The 13,201-nt window shown below is 29.9% G+C and overlaps 1 protein-coding gene across 1 annotated transcript; it reads left to right on the forward strand.

Annotated features, from left to right (window-relative positions):
- Positions 1-6,110: 6,110 nt before the first annotated feature.
- LOC137821710 (uncharacterized) lies at positions 6,111-9,339 on the forward strand. Its single transcript, XM_068626436.1, has 5 exons — positions 6,111-7,687; positions 7,822-7,984; positions 8,352-8,515; positions 8,711-8,966; positions 9,046-9,339. The coding sequence occupies exons 1-5, from the start codon at positions 6,306-6,308 to the stop codon at positions 9,148-9,150; spliced, it is 2,070 nt and encodes a 689-aa protein (XP_068482537.1). The 5' UTR covers positions 6,111-6,305; the 3' UTR covers positions 9,151-9,339.
- The last annotated feature ends 3,862 nt before the right edge of the window (positions 9,340-13,201 follow it).

Genomic DNA, 13,201 nt, shown 5'->3' on the forward strand with positions numbered 1-13,201 from the left:
CACATAAAGACCATCCTTAAGCTTGCCTTGGAGCAGGATTTTGTTGGTTCCCTGACGTTTAACAAGGCAAACATCAGCATGAAACTCAAAGAAAACATTATTATCACGGGCGAACCTGGAAACACTTAATAGATTTTTAGAAATAGTAGGAACATGCAGAAGGTGGTGTAAAGAGAAGGTATGATGAGTATTAATATCTGTAAAAGTTGCAGAACCAATAGAAGTAATAGGAAGCTAGAAACCATTACCTACAGCCACCTTTTCCGAACCTGTGTAGGGAGTTGTTGTGGAAAGATTGGTGCCATGAACAGTGAGATGATGGGAAGCACCGCTATCAGGGTACCAAAGGGGATCATGGAGATTTTTGGGAGTCCCGAGGATCGAAGGTTCATCATCTCAAAAAGATGAAGGAAAATGAGCAGTATTAACAGTAACTTGAGATGGAGTGGAAGAATCAAACCTATGCCAATAGTGAAGGGCAGTATGCCCATATTTTCCACAGATTTGACATTGAACCCGAGAAGAGGAAGCAGTAGAAGATATCTTGGGGAAGTTCTTGGATGACTGAAAGCGGGGTTTAGAGTAGAACCGTTGTTTGGCGTGACCAGAGGGGCGGAAAAAGGAGGAAGAATGTGTAGAACTGGAGTTGTAGGGAGAGAAGGAGGATGGGACAGAAGCAACATTTGCCTGCAGAATGTGATCAACAGATTGTTTGTTTCGTTCAATACGATTTTCTTGAGCAAGAAGCAGTGCTTCAATGTCTGCAACCGTGTAAGGGTCAAGACGGGATGTGATAGAGGTTATAAAGGAGTCGTATTCTTCAGACAGCCCATCAAGAACAGCTTCAATGTGATCTTCGGTAGAGATGGGACAACCCACAGCAGCCAATTGATCTACAGTTTTCTTGATATCAAGAAGGTAGGTAGAGATGGAGCGATCCTTCTTGGGTGTACGCAGCTGCTGCTTGTGCTTCTTGATTTGAGCACGGGTTTGGGACGCATAATGGGTCTGGAGCTTTTCCCAGACTTGGGCTGACGTGTCCATGCCAACCATCTGGGTGAGGACACCTGGAGTCATTGATGCCAGTAACCAGGCCAAGATTGCTTGATCTTGACGATCATACTGGATGTATTTGAAATTCACAATTGCAGAAGCGTCTTCTTCGATAGAAATGAGACGTGGAGGAATGCAAGACCCATCCAGAAAATAAAGAAGATCTAAACTGCGAAGAGTGGCATTAACTTGCTGCCGCCAGACAAGGAAGTTTTCTGAGTCCAGTTTTAGAGGAATTGGCGTATGAAAGATATGAGGGGGAAGGGCTTCCGGCTTGGCAGAAAAAGTTTCAGAATTGGGTTCAGTGGTAGATGATGAGGTCATTTTTGGCTCTGGATACCATAAAAGAGTAAAGAGGGTGAGAGAAAAGATTAGGAAGAAGAGAGAGAGAGATTGAGAGAACTTTAGTATTTGAGATTCTGATTTACATGTAGAGCAGTCTGGGTATTAATAGTACCTAGTGCAGTATGGAATACAAGTGAACAGTTAGGACTGTTATAAACAGTTATTACTGTTATACCTAATAGTCACAAATAAAAATGAGGTATAAATTGTTGAGACTCTTAGTAGTATCATCTTTCAATTTATAAAAAAAATAATTTTCATAAAAGATAGTATGTTTTGAAACCTCAATTTTATGATTTTGAAGATTAAAAAAAATATTATTTAATTTGAGGTTGAAATAAAATAAAAAAAATCTCAAAAACAGATAGTTGATCTAATTTCTTTATTGAGAAGTTACACTAATAGGATAACAAAAACAACCAAAAACTTGTAATAAGAAAATAACATAATAAACATTTTATTATTTCTTAATAGTAAACATTATCTTTATTTAATAAATACACTTAATAATTTTATTGTATCTCTTTTTTATTTCAAAATTAATACTTTACAATTAATAAATAGTGTTTTAAAAATATATTTTTATTATTTATTTTTTTAATTTAATATTTTTGAAGTTGTATACGTTAAATCATTATTTTTTTTATTTATTTTGAAATCATGAATTAAAACATAATTTAACCTCTTTGTGTTTAAAAAATATAATTCACTAAAAAATAATTTAAATAAAATTGATATTTAATTACACTACTTCAATAAAAAAAAGAAAAACAAAATAAATTAGAGAGTTGTGTTACTAAACAAAATGTATGTTACAAATTTGAAATAATTCTTTTTATCAGACAAATAAAATAAAAAATAAGTATTTTAGGTACTCCATATCATGTACAAGAACGTTCAAAAAATATGTAAACAAACAAATTTTAACCATAAGTATACATATTCTAACAATCATATTATTTTCAAATATGGGCAAAATGACTCTCGAGACTACGTGATACTCTGCCTATAAATCAAAGTCTTAATGGAGAATTTGAAATATACAAATTTATGGTCAAGGATAATAGTGCTAATTTTGTATACTATGAAAAAATTATTTTGAAAATAACTTTTAAAGTATTTATTTCAAATGGTAATAATTTTGTTATATATTATCATTTATTATAGTACATTAAATTTGAATACTTTTATTATAAAATTTGTTCGGTAAGTTATACTATTACAGAATTTTTAAAACTTAATAATCACTATAATAACTGATTATATAAATTAACTTTACATAATCAACAACAAATTATAATATACATACTTCTTAAAAAAAAAGCAAGAGATTTAACCTTCTAAGAAATATTATCCTCTGTCTGCCACACACTAATTATAACCTTAACCATATACATTAATGCATTTATACATTGAGAATATCCTACTACTACTACAATAATTAATGAAAATGTGAAAAGGATTTAGATTGAACTAGTTGGAAAGTTAGAATATCAAATTGGGAGGAATTAGTTAAGTAGGTAAAGAAGTACTCTAAAAAGAGGATATTTAAATTATGTTATCATAAATTAAGTAATATGCAGATAGAAGCAGTAATAAAATATCATGAGTTGATCAATAACATTTTAGAAGTAATCAAACGAATTATGAGAAATATGATAAAGAACATAGTGTATATGTATTGTTTTTAATTTCATACTTAAACATAGATGTGATATATTAATGAAGATAGCATGGCATTCACAGGTTACAAAAGAGTGACCTAAAGCCACAGACCCAATCTCATAAGAATGAAGTCAAAGGTTGAAGAAGGTCCTTTTTATCTTTTTAAATCTTGAAGAAGGTCCTTTTTGTCTTTATAAATGTTTAGTTAAAAAGTACTGCCAAATAGTAGAATTTTGTGCATTTGTGTGTAAAAAAGTAGGAGGTTACTTTAATACACCTTTTATTTAAAATGTTGTTTGTTTTGAGAAGATGAGATGTAGAGAGATTATCTCCTTAATTTTAGTGTTTAATTTATATATTATTATTACATGTGTTATTCTTTTGTCAATAATAAAATTATTTTTAAAAAGTGATTATTTATTATTATAAAAAAAAATTAAACACAAAAAAGTATTAGATACTACATTAAATATTATATCAGTTTTATTTAAATTTTATACTTCTTCTTCTTAATCATATTTTAAAAGAGATTAATGGTCCATTTTTTTAATTTATATAATATTAATTGTATTACTTATTTCTATTAAATATTTTGAATAATTATATTTTTTTTATCAATGAAGACAAAACAATTATAAATTGTTAATAATAAATATATGGTAACATTTTTTCAACAGTCAATAAACTAAACTGAATTTATTAGTTTTATTCGTTTATAGGTTTATAAATTCTATTAATAGTGTCTTATAATATAAAGGGATGATATATAATAATATAACTAATTTATGAATTTTAACAGTTTGCCAAATCACTTTCTTGTATCGTATGGTTCAGTCCACACTAATATTTAAAATTTGAAATCAGAATTCCCGCATTTATAGCACTTTTGTTTCTGTTTCATTGTGTTCCTGATTCATTGTGTTAAGTTCTATTGAGACCAAATCTACCAAGATCTTCAACGGATATTTGCTTAAAATATATATTTTTTCAAGAATTTTAAGGATACTATTGCTAAAAATATGTTTGATTGTCATTTAGTTACTTATAATTAAAACTTATTTAATTATTTTTTAGAATTTTAATTTATTAGAATAATTATATTAAATAAGATAATTTTTTTTTACCTAAATTAGGTGTTACTGTTACACAGGTGTTTTTAAACCATGCTGCAGTCTTTCTTATAAATCTGATTTGACAACAAACTAACTAATCTATTTAAGGTATTGAGATAGGTTAATATTACTCTTAAACAAGTTACAGTAGTTTTAAAGAAGAATTAATTTGTTATTTTTAATGTATAAGAATGATAAAATATTAAATTAAGTTCACACATTTTCTAAAGTAATTAAGAGTTAAGTGTTAGAAGAGTTAGACATATTAACATCTTATCCATGACCATAAAAAATAATATATCTATAAGAAAATAATTAAATAAAATTAATTTTAGATAAAAAATAATTAGTTATTGTATTGACTAAATTAGAGGTAATTTTAGAGAAAACTTACTATATTGATTAAATTAGTGACTTACTAAAATATTTATTGGTTTCTAAATTAATTTCTATTATTGATAAATAGTTTCGTATTTAATTAGCTACCATGTTTTTTTTCTAAAAAATTTAGAATATAAATAATTGGTAGTTAATACTTTGATAGCTAATTAGATACCAATTTTGAACCTATTTATCAATAATATAAATTAATTTAAAAATCAATAATTTTTTTTATTCTCTCAAATGGTCTTTAATTTAATAATTATTGTTGGTTTCTATTTAATGATGTTCTTATAGTATATATAAATATTAAATTGTAAAACGTTATTTATCAATTTTCCTAAAAAAACATTTAAATAAACAATCAATCAAATTAAAATAGGCTTAACTTACAATTTTAAAGATATTACAGAACATTGTCTCAAACTCGAATGAACAATAAACTCAATTGAAATACACTAAAACAAATATAAAGCAAGCAACTAGAACATATTAAGCACTAAAAGACTTCGAATCTTATTCATTTATGTCCTCACTACAATAAAAAAATAATTTTATTTTTTAATTTTTTCATCAACAATAAATTAATAAAATAAAATGGAACATTTAAGAGTGTTCCAACCCGTATAGAAAAAAAAAAGTTTGTAGCTTAAGCAAACAAGAATGCAGGACAAAATAAAGATAAAACTATTAACAAAGAACTTGAGCTATTTAAGGTCCCTGCCCCACATAAGAGTGATATACACTTAAAACATATAATTGTATATATAAAATATTAACAAAAATAAAAAATTTCAAACTTTATTTTTAAATTATAGTTATGCTGTAGGTAAGGATAACTCTTTTAAACTCATAGTTGTTATAAATTTTTTTGCATATATTCTCTTTATCAACTCTTTGTAGTTGATATATAACATTTAATTTGTGAAACAACATTGTACTTGTTTCACGTACAATAATGAACGATTTATTTTTCAAAACTATTACAATATACTATTTTCAAAGCATATTTTTATATAAGCCAAACTTATTAGTAAAATTAACATGTTAATCATGTTATTTTGTTTGTTTTGGGATGATATAGTCAGTTTGAGTCCATATTACTATTTAAATAATCTAATAATTATTACTGTTATAAATTTTTGTCAAATTTAAACCCACACATTAATGATTTAAAATATTTTCCCAACTGAGAAATTGACTAGTTTCCTTTGTTAAAAACTTTTACATTATGTTATATATGTGAAAATAAGTTAACGAGATTTGTGTAATATTTACTATTTTTAAAAGAGAACCAAGTAAATCTGTTTTAGCCCAAAATAACAGAATTGAAATCACATTTTATATTAAATAATAGAAGATCATTTGAATTATTGATACAGTTTTAACAGATTAAAAAACTCAAATTTAATTGATTAGTTTCGGTTAAATAGAAAGAGAAAAAAAAGAAGATATAAATATTATTGGAGTAAGTAGGGTAAGTTTTGCTGAATGTGAGACTGATATAAGTAGGATTAGAGGAATAAAAGGATTAACAGAGGTGATGGGTGTTTTGTTAAACCTGCCTCAGTGATTCAGTGTCAGTGGTGTAGCAATCAATCAAAAACCCTCTCACTCTCTCACTCTCACAGATCCCTATGGAATCAAATTCACCAGATTCATAGGCCAACCTCAGTGCTGCAGCCGCCAATACTTTCTAATTCCGTCTCACTCCTCTACACCTCAAAACAACAGAAAAAACCCTGAATCATGGACGCACGCATCAGTGTCAACATGTCAGAGGACAACAAGAGAAGCGCAGCAGCAGAGGAAGGAAAAACCAGGTTTGTTGGGATTCCCAATGCACCCAATCCAACACGGACACCACCATCCTGTCTCCGCGTCCTTCACCCTGACCACGTGGCTGTTGGGTCCCCCATTACCAAGGTTCCTCCTCCATATTCACCACCACCACCTCCCTCTCCCAAATTCTGGTTAGACCATGACCCTTCCACTCTCTCTCACACCCACACCAAATGGGCCAATGATCCCTCATTCATATCAGATTTCTCCAAAATGAATCTCCTTGATCAAACCCAAGCCAATGTGGACCCCTGTCCTTATTTTAATCAAACAGGAACCCTTCCAAACCCTTATGATTCTTGTTTCAATGAAACTGGAACCCTCCCATACGATCACCATGTCAGCAATGCCCGCTTGTTCAATGAACAAGGAACCCTCTCCTATCATGTTAACAATGCGGGTTTGTTCAACGAGTCAGAGACTCTTCCTTATCACCACCATGTTAATAACGTTAACATGTTCAATGAAACCGGGCCTCTCCTCCCGTATCACCACCATGTTAACAACGTGGGGCTGTTAGATAAAGGTTACACCTTTGATATCCCAGATGATCACGTTAATCATGTGTATCCTCATCTCGTAGACCAGAGGAGGAATCAGCTACATGCCAGTGGCAATTATCACATTTTTCGTGATCGTTATATGGCTCCACACTCTCCCAGAGGCTTCAAAAACCTCGTCAGGTTATCCCCAATGACGGCTATGAATTCCAATGCTAGTAATCCTTCGCATTATTATGTTGCAGCGAAAGAGAAGACGGAACATCCTCACTTCCTGCCTCCGAGGAGAGTCGGGGGAGACCCTGCAGCTTTTAGGTGTGACAATAGCATTATCTTACAAGGGAGAGATTCAAGGCGCTGCTTTGAGAAGGGGCATAGTTCTTCTTATAGAAGGGGTCCTACCCATGACGAGTTTTGTGTGGGTGGTAGTGTTTCCAAGAACTTTTTTCCTGGGGGTCCTTCTGGTCAAAAGATTGGGGAAATCTCACTGCCCATGCCGCTGGATTATTATTCTGTTCCTGACTCTCAGTGTTACATTTACAACCTGGCAAAGGATCAGAACGGTTGTCGTTTCCTGCAGCGGAAGGTTGATGAGGGAAGCTTCGAAGATATGTGTATTGTATTTGAGGGAATCATTGGGAGTGTAGTTGAACTTATGGTGGACTCTTTCGGGAATTATCTTGTGCAGAAGTTGCTCGATGTTTGCACCGATTTCCAACGTCTGCAGATTGTGCTCATGTTGACCAATCGACCAGGCCAGCTCGTTAGAATCTCTTTGAATACTCACGGGTATATCTCTTCCTATTTTATAAAAAGTTTCTACTTCTATACAGGAATAGAAAAAATAAAATAAAATGAAGCATGTGTTTTGTTTTGTTTGTTGCTTGGTTTGGTCACTGAGCTAACAGTGTCACTGTAAACAGCACGCGTGTGGTGCAGAAGTTGATTGAGACCCTCGATTCCGATGATCAAATTTCACTGGTCAAGTCTGCCATTCAACCGGGTTTTCTTGATCTTATCAAGGATCTGAATGGAAATCACGTCATTCAACGCTGCTTGCAATGCTTCAGCTGTCAAGATAATCAGGTTTAACTCTCTCCCATCTTTTACTATTTTACAGTCTTTTTAGTTGTTACATCATACCTGTATATAATGTTTTGTACAAATTGAATACATTTTAATTTATTAAACATTGGGACGCAATTACATGGCAATGCAATATGGAAAAGTATTCTTAAAACAGTCACCATCATAATATTATCCTTGACATTGAAATAGGAATTATTAATATATAAAGATGCCATATTCTTAGGACTTAAGGATGAACACAGTACTGTTTATTTTCACGACAGTATTCAGTCTATTGATATGTTTATTTGGCGGGATAACCCAAGACTGTGCTTGTATATATTACACAATGTTTGATATTTAATGCATATCCTTTCTCTTGCAGTTTATCTTTGATGCTTCTGTGAAGTTTTGTATTGACATAGCTACTCATCAGCATGGATGCTGTGTACTGCAACGCTGTATTTATTACTCTATGGGTACAAATCGAGAGAGGCTGATCTCAGAAGTATGCAAACATGGACTTCTCCTCGCCCAGGATCCATTTGGGTAACATATTTGATATTATTGGATCCATTTGATATATATTATTCATTTAGAAATTAGAAAGTTAGGCGTGACGTATAATTGCCTAGTTCCTTTTGTAAATATTTTGTTGGTTATAGAGATTTATCACATTCAAAAAGTTTCCTAATCTATCCATTTTTTTGATATACTAAGTGACAGACAAAATATTTGTTGCAGAAATTATGTTGTTCAATATATTATAGAGACTGATACTCCAATTGCCGTAGCCAAAATGCTTGGTCAGTTTGAAGGGAATTATGTACATTTGTCTACACAGAAATTCAGCAGTCATGTGGTCGAAAAATGTCTGAGAAATGTTGCAGATACCAGGTCCAGGATAGTTCGAGAATTGCTGTCTGCTTCTCATTTTGAACGGCTTTTGCAAGATCCATATGCCAATTATGTCATTCAATCTGCTCTCACCTTCACCAAGGTTTGAAAAATTACTCTCAAAACATATAATAGTAATTGTGAGAATTCTTATTAGTTACTTAAAGATTTATGTGTTACAGGGCCTTCTGCATGTTTCTTTGGTTGATGCAATTCGTAATTACAAAATGTTGCGCACCAGTCCATTTTGCAAGAGGATTTTCTCAGGAAATTTTCTGAGGAAGTGATGCTTATCGGTCGTATGTTGTTGTTTTCAATAGTCTTCTTACTTTTATGTCTGTCGGTCTAAGTATGTGTGTCCACAAACTAAAGGCATTGTCGTGTATTATTATTTCCTTGTTGTTGTGTGATGTATGGCACATTTCCTTCTGAGTTTAAGTCCTGAAACATTGTGTTTAATAAATTTGTTTAGGCTGAATTATTGGTACTTCATTTTCATATTTGTATGTTTGTTATATTTTTATTTTTATTTTAAAGCTACTGAAATATTTTTTAAATGTTTATATGCAGCTCAGTTTTTTATTTGATTTTATCAACATTAGTTATACTATGCACGAGTAAACAAGATTTTATTTTATATAATTATATTTTAAGTTGCATATAAATATTTGTTGGTGTAGGTATATATAAAAATTTGAGTATTGATATAAATTTTAAGAAGATATATTTAAACCCTAAACCTTTACCCATACCAAAACACCTACTCATATTGTATCTATGTTACCCTCATCACATTGTTTTATTTTTCTAATGGTTTTATTAAACATATAGTTCATAGGTTATACATTACCATCAGGTTACAAATTATATATTACGTTACCTAGAATTTCATATAAATACAAATTTTTGGTATGCTTTTCCATAAACCTTTTATAAATAATTTCACATTTATTTGGTCAAAATTAACTATCGACTTCTCCTGCATTTTTGTTGTATCCTTCCTTATCTATCTTTTCATTCTTCGTGCTTGTCTACTCACTTCCAGATGTTTTCCACATGCATACACTAAACCACATATCTCTCTGACATAATTTCATCCTCACTATTATGATTTATAAAATTTCTTTTAAAGTGATTTTTAAAATATTTCTATTTGTATATAATATTGATATTGATTTATACATAATTTCAATAAGAAATCTATTAAATTATTTTGTCAAAAAATATTTAATTATTATAGTTTTTTCATTAATTACTTTACATATTAATTTTTCTTAATTTAATCTTAAATAGTAGATATTAATTCAAGTTTTATGCAGAAAAAAAATATAGATAAAAAATCTGTGTATATAGTATATTTTCTTATATTTTTCAAAATATATTACGGAAAATAAGAAAATATTGATAAATAATGTTAGATAATAATTTAAAAAATATTTTATAAAACTTCAATAATAATAAAAATTATTTTAGATATTTTTTAATTTATAAAATAATATTTATTTTAATTATATTAATAATTAATTATTATTTAAAGTGTTTTGTTTTTTGTGTAAATTCTGATATAACACTGTTGTAAGTGTTGCTTAGCTTCATGCTCAACTTTATAAAATAAAATTGTAAAATTATAACATGTTGCTTTTTTCCTCTAGTAAAATATATATGTTTCAATCAAGCTTATTAATCTATTTGTAATATTTTATATATACGATAAAGCTTAAATAGTTTTATTGACATTAAGATAGTTCGATTGCATCGAATTTGTTGTCACGAACTACTATATAAGATTAAGAGTTGGATTTTTAATGTTTATATTTTTAATGTTTATATTTTTAATATTTGTTAGTTTTTCTTGTCATTTCTGGTGAACATGCATGCATATGATTCATGGGTGGTTTAGGATAAGGGCAAAACACATTTCTCATTCCCATTTTATTTTGTTTGTATTATATCTTTATTCATATTAATGAGATTATATAGTGAGTTTTTAAATATATAATACATTACATTTTTATATGACTTTGCACCTTATGTATAAATAAAACACCTACAAGAAAAAATAATTAGGAATTTATTTTTATATTATTTAGGCAATAAAAAACTTTGATTACACAACACACTAAAGTAACACACACTAAAGTGGTGATCTTGAACCCTTCAAGAACACATACCATCTTTGGCAAAACACCATAGATTTGAGAACAACCTATGAATCTGCACTACAAGAGTTCTTACAGAAATATAGTAATCAAAAGAAAAGGAATGGAGTACATATGAGAATAATAAAAGATTAAAGCAAACTTGATACAACACAATCCTATTCCACTTTTAGAAAAGATTCAAAACTTGAAGCAATCTTGGAAAAACTGATTTGAAAGAGTTATTTTGAATCATTAACAACTAGGAGCATACATCCACTTATTTATACTCCAAACAGTTGTTAAAAACAATTAATTCAAGATCCATAATCAATTAAAATCATTTAAAACATATTAAATCAACTTAACAAAATTATGTTAAGGTTTTTCAGAAAATCAACCAATTGAAGACCAGAATCAATCGTTTGACAACAAAGTCAACCAAAGTCAAGTTTTTTCCAATTCTTTTAAAAAACACACTAAGTATAAAACAACCGTTGAATCAAAATTTCAACAAATTGATATTTCACTTTCTTTAGAAAACATATATGTTTTAAAACTTAAATCAAACAACCTTGGATCATTACTTTGACTGGATTAATAAATTCAAACTACACAAGACACACACACACACACAACCGGTAGTAGGGTCTTCAAGCAATCCTCTTGGATTTAGAGACATCAAAGCATCTTGTTCAACAGATAACAAATGTTCCAAATTTAGCAACAATAAAAGGGTTTGTACATACAACAATAGAACTGTTCATACTATTCATGTTTGCTACAAGAAACATGGGTATCCCCGATCTTAGTATAGTAAGCCTCCTCAATTCAACAACATCACCACTGCCACACAAGAAGAAAATTCTGGAGGTTAAGATCAAAATAAACAAAATAGTGGAGGAGATCTCCACATCAGTCAACATCCATATCAAATTCTCTCCGACCTTATGAAGAATTTTAACAATTCCAATAATCAAGCGTAAGTGAACCATGTTGGTTCCATCGTGCTGATCATCAAGATCAGAATTTAGCTATCACTGATAATATCCATAAACTCAAAAACTCCAAATTTAATGAATATACTTGGGTACTAGATTCTGGTGTCACATATCATGTTTGCTTTTCTATGTCTAATTTTACATCATATATTCATATCAAACCTATTACTATTAAGCTTCCCAATGGGAATTTTGTTATTGCTTCTTGTTCCGACACAATTTTCTTTAATAAAAAATTCATTCTTAAAAATGGTTTATATGTACCAGACTTCTCTTTTAATCTTATTTCCATGTCCCAATTGAAAACATCTCTTAAATGTGAACTTATTTTTTTTCCTACTGAGTATTTGATACAAAATTTCATGACTAAGGACAAGATTGATACAATTGACATTGTATATGGATTATACATTCTCAATAAAATTGATAGCAACATTTTGAGTTGTAATACAAAACACGTTGCAGGTGATTTTTAATCAGTGTTCTACCTAACGCATTTGTCGAGAGTTGAACACCCCCAGACTCAATAGCATATCAATTACTGAGGGTGGAACACCCTCAGACTCAATACAAACACGATAATTCTATTCTAAACTAACAACTAACATAATATAAATTAAAATTAAAATAAACACTAAATAATATAAATTTTAAAAAATAAAAATTATAATACATAAAAAAAATTATAACATTAATTTTTTTCAAAAAATACAACCAACCTTGTGTGAAGGCAACCCATAAAAAAATTGCAACAAAGGATGATGTCACAAGTGCGACTATTTGTAAATGAATTTAATTTCAAAAATATTACTATATTTTTTTACAGAGTGCTTCTGTTTGTAAAGACGCACTTAATAAGCCGCTCTTATTTGACATTTTATGCACTACTGTTAATATCTATAGGGATCCTTTTGGAAGGGGAAAGGGTATGCAAATATGGTATGGGATGCTGGAACTTGGAATGAAAAGAATTTAGATAGAAAGGAGAAGGCAACGACAGAAAGGAGTGCTGGTGCCCAATTGAGTTAGTGCTTACCGATACAGGAAAACTTTGAGTACTAGTGAAGTACAAAAACTTATTTTAGTTTATTTGAGACAGTTTACTTATGCGATTTGTTGCATAATTTACTGGTGCATAATTTTGCTTTAGGTTGTGACTGTTGTTTTGAAGCATATAAAGCTCTTCTGAACTTAAGTTA

This window comes from Phaseolus vulgaris, chromosome 9 (assembly GCF_000499845.2).
Source record: "Phaseolus vulgaris cultivar G19833 chromosome 9, P. vulgaris v2.0, whole genome shotgun sequence".
NCBI classification, from domain to species: Eukaryota; Viridiplantae; Streptophyta; class Magnoliopsida; order Fabales; family Fabaceae; genus Phaseolus; species Phaseolus vulgaris.